Here is an 18061-nt window from a genome sequence, read left to right as displayed (position 1 = left end):
TCCGCCCTTTTATCCCCCTACTTTTCAAAACTGCTATGACAAATGTCGTACATGTCTCTCTGTACAATGTCTGGGAATTTCTAAGATACCTAGAATAGAATTGTTGGGTCATAGGATTGATTATATGCACCTTTAAATTTACTTAGTTTTGCCAAAGTACTCTCCAAATTGGTTCTACAATTTATATTCCCTCTTCATCAACATTTGGTATATATCTCAGATTTTTTTTTTTTTTGCCAAACTGATTGACGTACAGTAGTGTCTTGTTTTTTTTTTTTTTTTTTTTGCGGTACGCGGGCCTCTCACTGTTGTGGCCTCTCCCATTGCGGAGCACAGGCTCCAGACACGCAGGCTCAGTGGCCATGGCTCACGGGCCCAGCCACTCCGCAGAATGTGGGATCTTCCCAGACCGGGCCACGAACCCATGTCCCCTGCATCGGCAGGCGGACTCTCAACCACTGCGCCACCAGGGAAGCCCCTAGTGTCTTGTTTTGATTTGCATTTTGCTGGATGTTGGTAAAGTTAACAGCAATTTCATATGTTTATTGACCATTTGTATTTCTTCTGTGAAACATCTGTTTATCTCATTTCCTCATTTTCTGTTGGTTTGTCTTTCAGTTATAACTTTCTTAAAACTTTAAGTTCTACCTTAGCTCGTTAAAATCCTACCATTCTTTTAGTCGTCATTTCATTTTTTCCATTTGTTCATTCGTTCAGCAAACATGCCAGTGACTAAGACTGTGGTCCCTGTTTGTGGCACTTACAAGGGTCAGATGAAATGCCACTTCACCCATGAAGCCCTTCCTGACCCCACTAATTAATATCTTCCTCTCCTCACCCCCAGGGATGCACTTCTGTTTGTTTTTTAAAAATTTTTTCCATGTTTTTGTTCTTTTTAAGCTCCTTGAATCAGGGACTGCTAATTACATGGAAATGCTTAATTATAGTGGGATGTGAGATGTATAAGCATAACTCATTTTATTGCACTTCGCATATACTGTGTTTTTTTTACAAATTGAAGGTTTGTGGCAACGCTTCATCAAGCAGGTCTGTTGGCGCCAGCTTTCCAACAGCGTTTGCTCGCTTCATGTCTCTGTTACACTTTGGTAGTTCTTGCAATATTTCAAAATTTTTCATTATTTTGTTACTGTGATCTGTGATCTTTGATGTTACTATTGCAAAAAGATCACATCTCTCTGAACACTCAGATTATGGTTACCATTTTTTAGCAATAAAGTTTTTAAATTAAGTTATATACTTTTTTTAGACATAATGCTATTGAACACTTAATAGACTACAGTATAGTGTAAACATAACTTGTGTATGCACTGAGAAACCAGATGTGTGACTCACTTTATTGCTATACATGCTTTATTGTGGCAGTCTGGAACTGAACCCGCAGTATCTTCAAAGTATGCCTATATAGGCGACATTTTAAATTGCTTGCTTTAGCCAGATCTCTAAAATTTTTCCTTTAATAATAATCAGTTGGATGTTTTCTGTTTGTCATACAGGCCTAAACGCTTTACTTGCATTATCTCATTTAATACTACAATCCAGTGAGATACACTGTTTTCATTCACATTGTACATATTTGGAAATTGAGGTCTAGAAAGGCCCAAAAACACATAGTGATTAAATTGTGAAGCTAGGATTTGAACTCTAATTCTGACACTGAAGGCTGTGCTCTTAACCATTATTCTGTGGTATTATGTTTGGTGTCCTAATTATCAGTAAAGTAACCTTGACATTTTGTTTTGTGTATGTGTGTGTTGTTTTTTTTTTAATTATCAGAGACCCATCTATTTTGGATGGCTTAGATTTGAATGAAGATGAACGGGAAGTACTCATTAACAATATTAATAGGCGTTTGACTCCACAGGCTGTCAAAATTCGAGCAGGTAAATGATTTTTTAAATGATGTTTAAAATATTTTGCATGTACCAAAAAAGCTGTTACATAATGAGCCTCACCAAAGAATATGTTGCTACATCAACATCTACCTTTTTCTAAACGTTTTTCATAACACGAAAAGTTAAAGAAATTAAGTTATCTTTGCTTTTACAGAATTATAAAATACATATATATTGACGCAAGTAAATGAGTTCAGCTAACCTTAAGTTAGCCCGCTTTCTGGGGCATGGGGGGTGGCGATTATTTTGTTTTAGTGCATGCTTTAAAATTCCAGCAGTCCAGTAACATCCTCCCAGGCCTCTGGATTAACCACTGTTATGTTAGTTTGCAATATATTCTTTCAGCAGAGATTTTTCCTATCCACATATGGTGTATAGGAATGTATGCTGTTTATATTCAGATGTAAATTTTTATGTTTTTATAAGGATGAATACTATGCAAAATTTTCTTCAACTAGCTTTTTCCACTTGGTGTATCATGGCTGCCCTTTCATGTAGAACACGGGAATCTTTCTCATTTTGAATAGCTAAGTAATATTCCATAGAATGATAAACCTTGATATAAGCCAGTCTCCTCTTGATGAGTGTTTAGGTTGTGCCAGTCTTTTTATAGCAGTTGACCCTTGAGTGACGTGGGGGAGTTAGGGTCGCCCACCCTCTGTACAGTCTAAAATCCACATATAACTTAGTCCTCCGTATATGTGGTTTTGAGTCCCAGATTCAACTACCATGGTTCGTGTAGTGTTGTAGTGTTTACTGTTGAAAAATTCTACTTGTAAGCAGACCATGCAGTTCAAGTCTGTATTGTTCAAGGGTCAACTGTATTACAAAAAACACTGCAAATTAACACCCTTATACACATACACTTACCCATTTGTACAAGTGTTCGGTAAGGCAGATTCTTAAAAGTAGAATTGCTGGGTCAGAGGGTATGCAGTTTTTAAACTGTTCTAAACAATTTGTGGTTATTATTTCATTCAGTCTTCATCACACTCCTCATCTCCATTTTACAAATAAGGAACTGAAGCACAGAGGGGTTGAAATCATGACTTTTAACCCAGACATAGCCAGAATTCAAGGTGTTTGTTAAATTTCTCTGGTTTTTTTATAGTTTCATCATTCAGGGGCTTGATGTGAATGAGAAGATACAATTTCAGTGCATATTCAGATATTTTTAATTATGAAAATTAATGGCTGGGATTGATTGATAATTGAAAGGATGATGAAAGCTTTCATACGTATTTGAATACTAGTGTATTTGTCATGTCTCTAATTTCTTTTAAACCTCTAAAAAAAATTTTTGCATTTTTTTGGTATAAGCTTTTGAATTTTTATAATTTTAGATATTGAAGTGGCTTGTTATGGTTATGAAGGCATCGATGCTGTAAAAGAAGCCCTGAGAGCAGGTTTGAATTGTTCTACAGAAACCATGCCCATCAAGGTGAGTAGTCAGTTTTTTCCCTCCCTGATAAACCAAAATCACCTAAACCAAATCAAACCAGATTTTTTTAATGATCATGTCTCATAACAAATGTTATGAAAAGTGGTTCTTGATATGATATTTCTAGGAGATGTTTACAATTATGTGTAGGCTTTTTGTTGTAGCTACTGCTACTGTCACAGTGGATGGAGATTCCTGTTGGTATTTAGTGCCAAGGGGCCAGCTGTGCTAAGCCTACTTTACAGTAAAGAGTCACTGTGCCCATAATGCTCATAGAATCTTGAAAAGAGCAACTTATTCTCTCATATCCACACAGAGCTTTCAAGATGTTTGCCTTGAATCTTTCATTAGCAATAAAATTAACTGGATGGTTGTTATTCAGAATCTCATAGAAGAATTTCTTCTATCAGTTTAGTTTGGAACCAAACAGGAATTTTAGAGACAAATTATCCATTGTGCCAATGATAGCTATAGTTAGTTTAGCCACCAAAGACCCAGAAGTCATAATCCTTCATATTTGGTATTGCAGTAGCCTGTTTATACTACTGGATTAGATCATAGTATCAGTTAATTTTGGCTACCTAAACAAACTACTCCAAATTGCTGTGCTGCAGAATTGGGAGTAAGTTTTGGGGTGATTTGTTGTTAAAGCAGCAGATAAGCAAAACGATTCTCGAACATCCTCATTGTTGTGTGTTGTATAGGTACATTCATAATTGAATTTTGTCTTCCTTAGATTAATCTAATAGCTCCTCCTCGGTATGTAATGACTACAACCACCCTGGAGAGAACAGAAGGCCTCTCTGTCCTCAACCAAGCTATGGCTGTTATAAAAGAAAAGATTGAGGAAAAGAGGGGCGTCTTCAATGTTCAAATGGAGGTGAGGTCAATACTGGGGTTTTTTGCCTTGTTCTTAAAGTTCTTAAGAAATTTAAATGATCTAAGTGATTTGCATTCTAAAATATCTAATCGGAGTCATTTTAAAACATGAGATGCGTTTAAGATTACAACTCCCCTAAGCATAAAATAATCATTGACTCAGAGAGTTCCTAAAAGGGTGTTTATAAGTAAATAAGAACTCTCATGGGATGGTTATTCAGGACTGTGGTCACTGATCCCCCAAAAGGAAAAAAATATAGACAATGAAAATAAGTGATTGGTTATTGCCAGAATTTAATGTAGAATGCTTAAAATTTGATTTCAGAATTAAAAACAAGAATAGTCTCATACTTTCCTCATCTCAACAAGAACAAAAACTAATTTTCATATACAATTTTCAAAATAATTTCTTCTGTGGAAAAGAATAGTAAGTAATTTATTTTGAAGCCAGAAGATGCATTTTTACAGGACATCTTTTTGTGTATTTGAAAGATACAGCCACTGCAATTATTTTCATATATTTTCCGTTCTACCTTGTTAGAAATTACAGAAAATGTATTAGGTTTTAATATATATGTTTTCTTTTCCTGTATTGTCTTACTCTCATAAATTTCTTTTATTATTTATCTCATGGAATTTATTGGTGATATTTCAGCACTCAAAAGTGAACAGATAGGGCAGAGTTGTTAGCAAAGTGTTTTTTTAAGAGTTAAAATACCAGGCAGTAATACTATTGAAATTGAATTTGTGTACTGTTTAACTACTTCACTTTGAAATTGTGCCTCTGCTTCCACAGCCCAAAGTGGTCACAGATACAGATGAGACTGAACTTGCAAGGCAGCTGGAGAGGCTGGAGAGAGAAAATGCCGAAGTGGATGGAGATGACGATGCAGAAGAAATGGAAGCCAAAGCCGAAGATTAACTTTGTGGGCAACAGAGTCCAGTTTAAGGAACACAAAGCAGCCTTCCTGGCTGTTAACCCTAGACTTGAAAGTTTTCCAGTATTGAAAACTTCAAAGCTGAATATTTTTTATTTCGAAGTATTTAAATGTTCCAACAGACCAAAACGTGAAATGCCCTCCTAAATGTCAGCTGTTTTCACACAGTAGCTCTGACACCTTGAGCATTTTTTAAGGGAGTGGCCTGATTTCACTAGAGACAAATCTTTAAGAACAGTCATAAAATGGGGCGTGTGATTTCCATTTCTGATGTCTCCAGATTGGCACCCCTTTGTAGTTCAGTGCCTCCATGAGATTTACCAGGGGCACCCAAAGCAAATAGTCCTAACCTTTCTATATAAAATGTATCAAGCAAACATTAAATAAATTTCTGGGATATTTAACCATAGGTTTCTTCCTTATTGTCACCAGTTAAAAGCATTATGATTACTAAGACCCTAATTCTATTATCTTCATTTTATTTGAAATGTAGTAATATAAAGGCAGGTGACCTAAAGGATCAATATAGCAGATCCTTTCAAAGGGAGGGTTTAGAGAACATAATTTTAATTAGTGAAAGTTTACTCCTAGGGGGAAAAAGCCTTAAAATGCAACTAAAGAATTACATTGGTTGTGTGCCTTTTACCTATTTGAGACTGATGACAGCATGTGGTATGAGGGAGAATTTATCACACTGGTCCTTGTTGGTGTGCTAAGCTGCTTGCCTTGAGTTTGTAATTCAGGGTGGTAAAGGTTTTAGGGGTGTTTTTTTTAAGAAAAAGATGCTGCTTTTTAAATTAAGTTATTTGAGTCTCATTGCCCAACTTTTGGGGTTTTTTTTCCAGTAAAATATTTGCTAGGTGCCACGTAGAAGCTTCAGTTCTCTTCATAATAGAGTGGGGATCTGTTTGAACACAATTACAATGGTTTTTCTGTGTCTCCATCATTTTTTTCTTTAAGAGCTGATTGTTCTAAAGGTAAATAATATATACAAAGGTAAATAAATTTCATAGATAACGTATGGTTTGCAGTTACAGTTACAGTAGCCAGGGTGTAGAAAGTCTTAAGTTAACTTTGGTCTGCTTCATAAATTTAATCTCTTAGGGTACTTGAGGTACTAGATAAATTAATTTTACTAATCATTCCCAAGAAATACTTCTTAGAAGATTAAACCTAACCCACCTTAGTCAGTCCAGGACTAGACTTACCTCAGTGTTAAAGGGAATGGAAAATAGAAGAGTGTGTCGGTGAGCCATTTGAGCCATTTTTGAAGGTTTGTCCCTTTGTTTAATTTAGCAGCCTCTACTAGCTCTTTAAATCCAGAAGTCTAATTTCATGTAACCGTTTCCACGAGGGAGCCGTGATTGCTGGCTTGCATACTGGGAATATTTAGAGGAGAATCTGGCACATAATTTTCACTTCAGTCTTTCTGAGGAGTCAGAAAAAAGTCTGTAAAGCTCACAGCATCAAGAATGTTATCAAACTGTAACAGGTGCTCCTTAAATGTTTGCTGTAAGCAGAGGAATTGAATTTTCACTTCGTTTACTGAATTTTTTTTTAATACTTCAAAAGCCATAACTGTCGAGAAGTACCGGTGGCATCAGTGGTGAGTGATTTTATCCCATGCAGGTCTTTTGCTCAGTTTCGCAACAATTTTGCAAATTTATGACCCTTATGAGAAAAAAGATCAATACCTCACTGATCATGAAGGAGAGAACTAACTAAACTTACCCTGGTGACCTAAAAGTATCACTTTCAAATATGAGAACAAGATCACACCCAGCTCCAAATAACTTGAACAGATTGACAAAGACAATTGACCAGTTTATCCAAATGGATCTCTCCCCACAAAGACTCTTCATTAAAAATGGACAATTTCATCTATTCCCCATGCTGCCTTTGAGGTCAAGTGGTTATCGACTCATAACTGAAAATAGTTTGAGTCTCCATTAGGCATAATTAGTTGAAAATCTTAAATGGCCTGGAAAAATATGAACGCAAACCATTTTTCATGTTTTCTAGTAAAACAAGACAAGCCATTACTTACATGGATAATGCTCAAACACTTAGTGGAAACCTACAGAGACGTGCTAAGCAGTACAGTTACTACTCAGCTGCCGTACTTGACCTAGCTACTTTTACATCAAGAACAGTGTAAATGGTTCCGGATTTTTAAAAATTCAAGTGCTAGAACTCTTGGCGAGAGTTGACCCCTGGTTTGCCTCAATGTGATGGTCAACTACTTTTCAACACACGATACTGATACCATACAGAGTGGGGTGTAATTGTGCTAATTTAGAGTCAAGAAGCCATCAAACCAAATGCAGTTTAATTCAGGTAAACACCTGTTGATAACAAGAAGCAATAAAGAAACTAATTCCAAGGACATAGACCTTGGTGAAATGCCAAATGGAAAATGGTGCTTTAAAAGGCAGTCTCTTAGAATGTAAGGAATTAAAGTAAAACCTCAGATCAGTTATTCTAGACAAGATTAAGAGGAGACAGTTCAAACTATTGAAGAGAATGAATTTTTACTTAAGCACTTTGGAAGTATCCACTCCCCTTAAATGTAAGTTACGTATCTATTCATTAAAGGAAGCCGAAGCACTTGTACTTGGCAGATTACTGTATTAAACTTGAAAGTAATAAAAATGTTTTTAAAGATACTGTATGATGCAGACTTTTCACTACTTCAGATTAACCTCCTAACTGGTGAAGCTTCTTGGTACCTATTTGTCTCCATTAATCTTCATTCTAAAACCCAAAATTTCATGCCTTGATTTAATTCTTTTCCTACTGACATCTTTCTGTGTCCTTTAGAGAGCTCCTGTTCCTGTCCTTCAACAAACTCCTGCTCTATCTAAATGACATTTTTATCCACAGAAAAACTGTAATTTTACTTTTTTTATATGTGTGACTAATCTGTCTGAGTCCATGATTTCTTTTCTGCAACGTATAATACTTACGAAAGCTTATTTTTCAAAGCAAAACGATATTTTCAAAATTTTGCCCCCCATCCCCACTTTAAGATGAGGCATGTTTTAGTGACAGATCACTTGAGATGTTTTTATAATCAGCTTGCCTAATAATTCGTATAGCCTTAAGCATGAAAAACCTTTGAAAACTAAAACTTGGTATAGGAATTCTAATAGCCAGGAACAAATAACAATTTTTATTCATTCCAAAGAATGAGTTGCTGACAGCATTTCAGAGAGCGCCACCATGAGACTATAGTGTTTTATTTAGTATTACAACATGGCCAGTTAGTGTGACAAGGGAAACCTACTTTGGTACCCAAGGAATGGCTGGTTGTGATGATGAGCGAAAGTCAAGATGCTGATGCCTAATGGCTATTCTAGCATTTCCATGTTAACTTTGAAGGTGGGGAAGGAAATTGCACCACTGCCCACTGTAATCTAAGGAACTCTTCACCAATCTCACTCCAAAGCAGTACAAAATAGAAAAAGCTAAAAGTCTTAACACATTCCCGTTTTCCAGGAAATCCTGTGTCATCTGTTAAGAGGGAGGAATCCTGATCCCATTCCCTCAGGTCCTTGTCACGTTAGCTTTTTGATAGCTTCAATCCACTCTGAACGCTCAGCCTTGCTGCTGGCCTGGATATAATAGTGTGTGTCATCCTTAGTAATCACTTTGAAGAGATTTCCCTGGACATTCCCTTTAACCCCTAGGCAGGAAGAAAAAAAAAAAAATCAGCGAGTGAACATCCATGTCTGCTTTCAGCTGGGAGTAGCTGAAAGTCAACTGAGACACAGACAAAAACACATACCATGAAGTATTTCTTAGTACAAATGTGTATGGTTAGGAAATCCCACCAGATGTGTGCTTTCCTGTATTCCTCCTGTCCATCCCCTCTCCCTCACCTGTGCCTTAAGGCCTGCCAGTGCTACGTCTGGACATTCTTGGAAGCCCTCTTGGCCTGCCCCCTATGCAAACCACAGGTCTACAGTCTAACTCACATCAAAGAGTCCAGTATGTTTATGTTAAAACCAGACACAGATGTGGGATTTGACTTGAATTGTTTAACTTCTTTGAACCTCAATCTCTACATCCATAAGTGAAGAATAATACTATCCTCCTACCTCAACTGTCTATTGTGAAATTAGTGTGCTAATAGTGTGTTGTCAATCCTTAAGCACTATTGTAAGCTACTGTTCTTAGGTGGAAGCCTATGGGCCAGTAAGCACAGAAAAGGATGGGAAAGAATATGAAAGAAAAGGGTCATTTAGTTGTGTTGTTAACACACTAAGAACACCCCACTTGCCCTTTCTCTAATCAGCTTCAAAGCTCACACCATTCATCGTCTCGCTGAGAAAGCCCATCAGCCCTCACAGCTTAGCCCTTCATCAGCAGAGTGTTAACTGAGAGCACAGGAGGGAGGCCCCCGAGATCAGGCCAGGGCGAAAGTTGCCCCTTACCAGTGGGAACGCCATTATCCTCCAGAGCAGATACGAGTGAACCACGAAGAGAAAACCCACCCACTGGCCGGTTCTCTTCCTGCAAAGGAAAGGAGACCTGATTAGGAACTGTGTGAAGGCACAAAAAAGAAGAGTCACCCTCTCATCTATAACCACCCGCAGTCAGCCTGCTAAAGTAGTCTGTGGAGTCATTTGTAACAGCAGTTGAGGCTGAACTTGGACATCACATGGCAAGTCGTCTGCACCAGCGAGGAAGTCCGGGCTTCTTCATTCCACAGCCAGCTGCAGCAGTGCCAACCCCCTCCCTGTCCCTCGGCCCTCCCTGTCCCTCGGCCCTCCCTGTGGTCTAGCAGGGTCCCGGGGTGGGGGGCTGTTTCAAGCTCCTTCAGTTTCTCAGCTTAGGGTGGGGTTCCTGACTGAAGCTCAGCAAGGGAGGAATGTCCATTCTTATTTCAAAAAACAAATGAATACATCTACCAAGACAAGGCTGAACAGGCTGACCAGAAGGACATTTTTCTTTTCTTCTGATTGGAATTAGATCAAACCCAGCATGCAGGAATACTTACTATCTGAAACTCAGAATTATGGCTTAAATATTAAATGGTAAAAGAAACCTTTCAAAACGTTGGTGGGGACATGAGGTTGAGGGGGCAGAATTCATGGACTCTTTGGGTGGAAAGGGGTGAAAAGAGACTAGAAAGCACCAGTTAGGAGTCTCTTTATCAGCCCACCTCACCTTCCCTAGGCACACAGCCAGCTTTGGAGAAACTGAAAGACGCTTTGCCTCTCAAAACAATGTAGATCCACTGAGCAGGCAACAATGTGATGAAAGAAAGGAGTGATCAGACTGTGAGGGGTAGCTTGCACCGTGGAAGGAAAGGCACAGTGGGTGGGAGTTATGGTAGGGATGCTGGGAGGAAGGGCGGAGGGGAAGCCAGCTGCCTGCTCTGCTCTGGAGGGATGTGTCTGGGAGCATGACAAGGCACTCACTTTGGAAGGGTCGTAGTAATGCAGAAAAGCCGGGTCCTTCCTCAGAACAAAGCGCCGCACCTTCCAGTTTTTCCTCTTGTGCCCCTGCGGCAAAGAGAGGGTGCAAGGCTCATCGGTGACAGCTCTCAGTCACTTCCTCCCACCTCTGTGCCTCCAGTGCGGAACCTCGAACTTCCCAGCCAGCCTGCTCCAATGAACGACTTTCTCAAAAGAGCCTGGAGACCTGGGGATTGCAGTGACGTGTCATGGACTTCACGGCTCAGTGACACTTCACCAACAGCAGTCACCTTTAGCCGAGCTGACACAGCCAAAGAGGGTCAGCACTGAAAGAAAGGGGGAGCACTGCCTGGACACCACTCAGGGCACACGGAGGACAGGGAGGTCACAGGTTTCAACTGGACCAAGAACTCACAGGCAAACTTGAACCCAAGGGCACCAAATTTTAAGCGTCAACTTAGTCTGAAAACAAACCTACACCTACAGGAATATATGTGCACTTATATACAGTGAAAACCACTTGGGCATTCTGCATCAGAAAAAGAGTAAGGCGTATGGTTACCAAAGGGGAAAGGGGGTGGGGGAGGGATAAATTAGGAGTTGGGGATTAGCAGATACAAACTATTATATATAAAATGGATAAACAACAAGGTCCTACTGTATAGCACAGGGAACTATATTCAATATCCTGTAATAAACCATAATGGAAAAGAATAGGAAAAAGTATATGTATATATATATTTATAACTGAATCACTTTGCTGGACACCAAAAACTAACACGACCTTGTAAATCAACTCTACTGCAAAAAAAAAAAGAGTAAGAAACAATCAATTATATGTTTAAATCTAAGCGTGGAAGATACTGCCGTGCGTGTGACTGTGGCTTCACCCCTAGGTCACAAAGCTTCCTTAACCCTCTAGTCTGGAGCACCCCGAGTCCCTCCCACACCCTCCTCCTCTCCCAGGACCTCACTACCTCCCCTCACCAGACTCCCTTCAGGCCCAGCAGAAGCAGAGCCCTTGGAATAAACAGGCAGTTACGTGGACGGTAAGCAATCTAAGAGCAGAAGGGGATCCTGATACGCAAGAAGCAGGTGACAATGACATCGAGTGCTCCAAGAAGATGGGAACGGTGCTGAGCAGTGTTGTACAGACGCACACATTCACGTGGCGTGTCAGGAGTGCATAGACACAAGAGGTGTGTAGGAGACTGGCTTACACCTCACGTGCCGGGACGCGGCAGCTTGGTTTGCAGGCACAGGTGGACATGCCGCAGGTGTGACTGTGACCCGGCTGTCCCCGCTTAACGTGGCCGCTCTCCCAACGTGGTAGGAGCAGTGGCCACGGTCAGTTTTTAAACACAGAGATTACACTGCAGAATTTCACCTTCAACCTACTGAAGTAGGTGGAGAAAATACTTCTCAAGGGGGCAGGCAGAGTCCCACAAAAGCAGGCAGAGACCCCAGGAAGCCTCAGGGAGCAGAAAACCAGCAAAGGCAAAATGCCAACCAGTAGGCAATTGCCCTTCCAGACAAATAAGTGAACTGGGCAGTGACATAGGCATTGTTTTCTAATGCTGTGTTAACTACTTGTGTGCACTTTTCCCGGAACGCCCCCTTGTCTGGGGCTCGTGTATGCGCGAGTGGACACGTGCATGCCCCTTGATTTGCTCCCGGTGGCTGCCACTGGACCCTGACTTTAGCAGATTCTGCTGATAATTAGTGCCCCTGGCAGTCTCAGCCCTTCCCACCCTTTGCGGGGATTCCTGCCTCCCCCGAGCTTGCGAACTGCCCATCTGCTCCCCGCTCCAAGGCGGCCATACCTGCTTGGCCAGATAGCCTTGCTTTACCACTGTGCCACTTAACTCCACGGTGCTGAGACTGATTTCTTCCTTGGAGCTTATCTTCCTCTTGGGGCTCTCAGCCTAGCGGGAAGGAGAGAGCAAGGACTCTATTACCAAAAAGTCCTAGTTCTAGGCTGTGGAGGCTACCGCGGGGAAAAGGAAAAGCCTGCATACAGAAAACCCACTCCACCTGGGGTGAAGCTTGGCCTCTCACCCGTGACTGTGGATCCCCGCCCGCCCCCCCACTCTGTTGCCTCTTCCTCTCTCTGCCCCAGTGGCACTTACAAAAGTGTACAGGGCCATGGAGTCATCCAGGAACTGATCAGCCAGATCCCCAGAGCGAATGGCTCCCGTGCTTCGGGTGCCTACCGGCCTCAGGAAGTTCTCCTCCATGAGCATGGAGGCCAGGGTCACGGCCTCCAGACGGCTGGCTGCAAAGTTGTTGGAGATGAGCCAGTCCACCAGGGAGGAGCCTGCATCAGGGTAAGGGCAGCACCCGTCAGACGACAGGCTCCAGACCAGCTTCCTCAGGGGTGCTTGGCTGTGACCTCATTGACCTGGACCTCTTGGGCAGCCTTGCATAGCCTTGGGGCTCTGCCCTAGAGCAGACCGAAGGTCACACCTGCTGCTCAGAGCTGTGGCCGCACTCACATGTGGCCATCTCAGGCCAGCCCCTCGGCTGGCAGGCAGCTCTGGCCTCAACACAAGCCGCTCAAGCACACTGAGTCCCGGATCACCAAGCCCCAGGTTTCCGGTGCCTGGCCCAGCCCCCGAGAGGGGAGGCTCACCTATGAAGGTCTTTTTGTAGGTGCTTCCCTGCTCCATGTTGGGGCTTGGCCGGATTCCGCTGCTGCTGTCGTGCATCTTGTCCACGATGCGACTACACAGAAGGAAGGCAAAGGAGAGGGACCCTGGTCACACTGACAGGTATGAGGGAGGGTCCAAAAGTCATTGCTAAGGATGTAAAGCACATGGCACATGGGAGGATACACATCGCAAAAAAAGGGGTATTCCATTATGCATCAGCATTTGAGAGGTAGGATTTGGGGACGTTTCTTTTTCTTCTTGCTCATCTAAATGTTCTAATATTTCTAGACTAGACAGGTATTACTTCTGTAGTAGAACTAATGAGGTGTGGCTTTTAATTTAGAAACAAAAGAATGTTCAGTAATGATTCTCTATGATCTACTGCATAAAGTTCAAACTCCTCCAGCTACTTCTCAAAGTCACCCATCACTTGAACCCACACTCATCTGCCACTGGTCCTCCTTGCACTCACCACGGTTCAGCCGCGCCCTAGATGCACAATCAAGATCCCAGAGCCTGGTATGAAGCTTTTTGGTAGTTTTGCTACCTGGAAGGTTAGGGGGTATTTCCTGCAGATGGGCTGATGTAAGAGATTCCATGATGGGAACTCCTTTCATCCATCCCTACTTTATAGTATCGCCTCCACTACTGTTTTCCTTCTGTTCTGTGGGATGATTCCTGCCACAAATGGAAGATCTTTTCTCATTCTCTGTTTATGTACTTGGGCTGGAAAGCCCCTGAGATGAGACTTTGTTTATTCTCATTTGCATCTCCTGAGCACCTAGAGCAATGTATGGCATGCAGTAGGCACTCAATAACTGTTTCTTGAATGAATGAATAAATGAATGAATGGATGAATGGATGAAGAATCCCACAGAGTGAGAATGCAACCGCTACCGGAACACATCGTTCTTGCCCCCAGGCTGCAAACAAGACTAATGACTTGGGTGAGCAGGGATTCCTGGGGAGCTGTCACATAGCCCTGAGCACCCTGGGTGAAACTGAAGAGAGGGTGTCAAGACACTGAGGGGGGCAGGAGCAGCAGAGGCCCCAAGAGGTTCCCAGGGCAGGTAGGTAGGGCCACTCCCAGGCAGAGAAAACAATGTAAGCAGGACAGTGACAGCGAAAGGCCCTGAAGTACAATGGTGGTACCAGTCAGGCCTGGGTAACAGCCACAGGCCGCTCCCCCCGCCAAACCCCACCCCAACCCCGCATCCCCGCTGCACACACACAGAAGAGTCTGCAGCCAGGCCAGATAGGGCAAGGGCAGGGCCCAGGCACTCACTGCAGGCTGATGTGAGGGGGCAGCTTGAAGGAGTTCTTCAGTATGTGGAGCTGTTGGACCTTGCCCGGCTGCCCCGCGTGAATAGCTCCTGTTATCTCAAAGGCCCAGGCGTCCCTCTCCTCTCGAGAACAGGCCTCCAGGAAGTACTCCGTGGATGTTTGAGTCTTCAGCTTAATGAGGAGCTGTGGGAAAACAGCCAGTCAGACCAAGCAGGCAAGAGAATGCTGGCTGAGCAGCTAAAATGACAGAACCGAGGGGAATCTGGGAGGCCACGTGGTCCAGTGACTGCCGAGTGCCCGAGCGCTCAACCACACCCCAGCTGGTGGTCTTTAAAGATTTGCTTGTATACCTCCAGTGACGGGGAGCTCACCACCTTTCCCCTTTGAACAGACTCATTAGCATAGGGTCTGCTTCCTGGGCACTCGGTCTCTCTGCTCCTGATTCTGCCTTCTAGAACCACATAGATTAAGCTCACCTCCTATGACAGCCCCTGTGCTGAAGTGGGAAATGCACAGGCTTCCAGGTCACACTGATGTGGATACTTAGCTATGGACGTTTGGGCACATTAAAGGACCCACTGACTCTCAGTTCCTTCATCTGTCATATGAGGCTATTAATGCCTACCTTGAAGGAACTGTTAGTTCTGTTCCTTTTCATCCTCTCTCTAATCGGGTCTAATCATCCCAAGTCTTTCACACGTTCCTCATATGATACTGTTTAAACTTTCTCAACCAGTTTATGCCCTGCTAAATGTTCTGCAGTTGGTTCAACATTCTCATAAAATATGACCCTTGGAATGGAACAAACTGCTCCAGGGAAGGTCTGGGGGTACAAGATAGCATGGGCCTGAGGTCTCATTAGCAGTGGCATCCTCAGGGCTTGATGCTCTGTGCAGTCAGCTGAGAGTCTTTTTCAGGTGGGCCACATCTCCTCCATCTTTTAAATGGGCATTTAGGGTTTTTTTTCAAACACTGTTGAGATTTTGCATGTTGATCCTACTAAATGTCATCTGAGTAGACTGGGCTCACCACTTCTGTTGCAAAACAGAAGAATTCTGTCTCATTCTGATTCTGTTTTCCAGTGTATTAGCTCCTACCTCGCTTTGCTTGCAAACTTCATCAAGTCCTTCACCTAAACAGCAAAAATGGTGGATAAGACAAGGCGGGCTCACGGTCCCAAAGAGTACCATGTTCCTCCAAGTTAACATGGATTCACTCATCAACATCGTGGAAAGATGAGTTCAACGAGCACCCTGTCAGTCTGTAGTTCGCCATTTTAATGAAAAGATCTCAGGAGAGACTATAAAGTTCCACATGAAACCCAGACACACTTTTTTATAGCTTCCCTAATTAAAACACACACACACACACACACACACACACACACACACACACACGATACACTTTATAACTTGTTCTTAGTGAACCTACTGACTCCTCTTGGCTTCTTCCCCCTCAAGTAGTCATGGACTGGCAGATGCCAATTTTCTCTGTTTGAGAATTTTACGTAGAATTAGCAAGAAGTTCACAGCTCCAGCTAGCAACTTGTCTCCTTTTTTGAAACACAGAACAAAGTTTTCCTATCGCCCGCCTGTTCTACCAGCACTTCTGCTCTCCACTGTTCCTTAAAGACTATGAGGCGGTATCAGGTCAACAAGTTAACCTACAGCAGAGGAGGAGCCAAGATGGCAGAGTAGGAAGAGGTGGAGTTCGTGTCTCCTCACAACTAGGGCCCCTACCAGGCACTGGTCAGGGACCTCGGAAACCTAAAGGGACGGGAGGAATCCCCGAGCAACCGGGTAGGATGTTGGGGGGAAGGGGGAGGGGAGGAAAAGCGGAGGCGGGATGGGACTGGCACCTCTGAGGGGCGGCTGGGGGCAGGGAGGGGTTCCCATGATTGGAGGAGCCTGCCCATGGAGCAGGGATTAGCAGGGATGGGGAGAGACCTTCGGGGTACTGGGGGATCGGAGGGGAACGAGGCTAGCGTCTCCCCTGCCTGCTTGAGCCCCAGAGAGCCTGCCGGGGCGCTGGGCCTAAACCTCAGCCCTCCGGGACCCCCTCCAGCTGTGCTGCACCTAAGCTCCGCCCACCACCAAGGCCTTTTCCAGGCTTCTTCTTTTTTTTTTTTTTTTTTTTTGCTGTCGTGGTTCTGTTTTGCCTTGTGGTTGTTTCATTTATATTTTTATTTTTCCTAATATATTTTTAATTTTTCCAATTTTATTTTATTTTTTATTCTTTGTTACTGTTTTGCTTTTTTTTTGCTGTGCTGCACGGCTTGATTCCCAGGCCGGGGCTCAGACCTGAGCTCCTGTGGTGGGAGCACCAAGCCCAAACCGCTGGACTAACAGTGAACCTCAGACCCCAGGGAATATTAATCGTTGTGAGATCTCCTGGAGGTCCTCATCTCGGCACCAAGACCTAGCTCTATCCAACTGCCTGCAAACTCCAGTAATGGACGCCTCAGGCCAAACAAACAGTAAGACAGGAACACAGCCCCACCCATCAAAGAAAAATGAGACAACACAAAAATATGTTACAGATGAAGAAGCAAGGTAAAAACCTACAAGACCAAATAAATGAAGAGGAAATAGGCAACCTACCTGAAAAAGAATTCAGAGTAAAGATAGTAAAGATGATCCAGAATCTCAGAAACAGAATGGAGGCACAGATGGAGAAAATACAAGAAATGTTTAAAAGAGATCTAGAAGAACTAAAGAAAAACAAACAGAGATGAACAACACAATAACTGAAATGAAAAACACACTAGGAGGAATCAATAGCAGAATAACTGAAGCAGAAGTATGAACAAGTGACCTGGAAGATAAAATGGTGGAAATAACTGCTGAGGAGCAGAACACAGAAAAACGAATGAAAAGAAGTGAGGACAGTCTCAGAGACCTCTAGGACAACATTAAATGCACCAACATACAAATTATAAGGGTCTCAGAAGAAGAGAAAGAGAAAGGGTCTGAGACAATATTGGAAGAGATTACAGTCAAAAACTTCCTTAACATGGGAAAGGAAATAGCCACCCCAGTCCAGGAAGTGCAGAGAGTCCCATACAGGGTAAACCCAGAGAGAAACACACCAAGACACATATTACTCACACTAACAAAAATTAAATTCAAAGAAAAAATATTAAAAGCAGCAAGGGAAAAGCAACAAATAACATACAAGGGAATCCCCATAAGGTTGTCATCTGATTTTTCAGCAGAAGCTCTGCAGGCCAGAAGGGAGTGGCAGGATATATTTAAAGTGATAAAAGGGAAAAACCTACAACCAAGATTACTCTACCCAGCAAGGATCTTATTCAGATTGGACAGAAAAATCAAAAGCTTTACAGACAAGCAAAAGCAAAGAGAATTCAGCACCATCAAACCAGCTTTACAGCAAAGGAACTTCTCTAGGAGGGAAACACAAGAGAAGAAAAAGACCCACAAAAACAAACCCAAAGCAATTAAGAAAATGGTAATAGGAACATACGTATGGATAATTACCTTGAATGTAAATGGATTAAATGCTCCAACCAAAA

At 42.6% G+C, this 18061-nt stretch overlaps 2 protein-coding genes across 4 annotated transcripts in view; one reads left to right on the top strand and one right to left on the bottom strand.

Annotated features, from left to right (window-relative positions):
• Positions 1 to 7835, top strand: part of EIF2S1 (eukaryotic translation initiation factor 2 subunit alpha) — a 21849-nt gene extending 14014 nt beyond the window's left edge. Inside the window, exons 5-8 of the mRNA XM_060140894.1 lie at positions 1795 to 1901; positions 3257 to 3354; positions 4091 to 4234; positions 5030 to 7835. Coding sequence (XP_059996877.1) covers positions 1795 to 1901; positions 3257 to 3354; positions 4091 to 4234; positions 5030 to 5155 — 475 coding nt within the window. The 3' untranslated portion in view covers positions 5156 to 7835. The remainder of the gene's footprint in view (positions 1 to 1794; positions 1902 to 3256; positions 3355 to 4090; positions 4235 to 5029) is intronic.
• The window catches only part of PLEK2 (pleckstrin 2), a 26687-nt gene continuing 13579 nt past the window's right edge, over positions 4954 to 18061 (bottom strand). The window contains exons 3-10 of one of the 3 annotated variants that reach the window (XR_009539023.1): positions 14531 to 14712; positions 13227 to 13318; positions 12724 to 12911; positions 12418 to 12519; positions 10598 to 10681; positions 9608 to 9686; positions 6380 to 6600; positions 4954 to 6142 (exon numbers count right to left, since the gene is read on the bottom strand). Coding sequence is in view for 2 of the 3 variants with exons in the window: in XM_060140866.1 (XP_059996849.1) it covers positions 8729 to 8856; positions 9608 to 9686; positions 10598 to 10681; positions 12418 to 12519; positions 12724 to 12911; positions 13227 to 13318; positions 14531 to 14712 (855 nt within the window). In the remaining variant the exon portion in view is untranslated. Of the gene's footprint in view, positions 6143 to 6379; positions 6601 to 7479; positions 8857 to 9607; positions 9687 to 10597; positions 10682 to 12417; positions 12520 to 12723; positions 12912 to 13226; positions 13319 to 14530; positions 14713 to 18061 lie in introns of those variants that run through there. The other 2 variants (XM_060140866.1, XM_060140876.1) reach the window with 2 other exon arrangements.

This window comes from Lagenorhynchus albirostris, chromosome 1 (assembly GCF_949774975.1).
Source record: "Lagenorhynchus albirostris chromosome 1, mLagAlb1.1, whole genome shotgun sequence".
Taxonomy (NCBI): domain Eukaryota; kingdom Metazoa; phylum Chordata; class Mammalia; order Artiodactyla; family Delphinidae; genus Lagenorhynchus; species Lagenorhynchus albirostris.
Note: the sequence above shows the minus strand (reverse complement) of the source record. Positions and strands in the feature narration are given on the sequence as shown.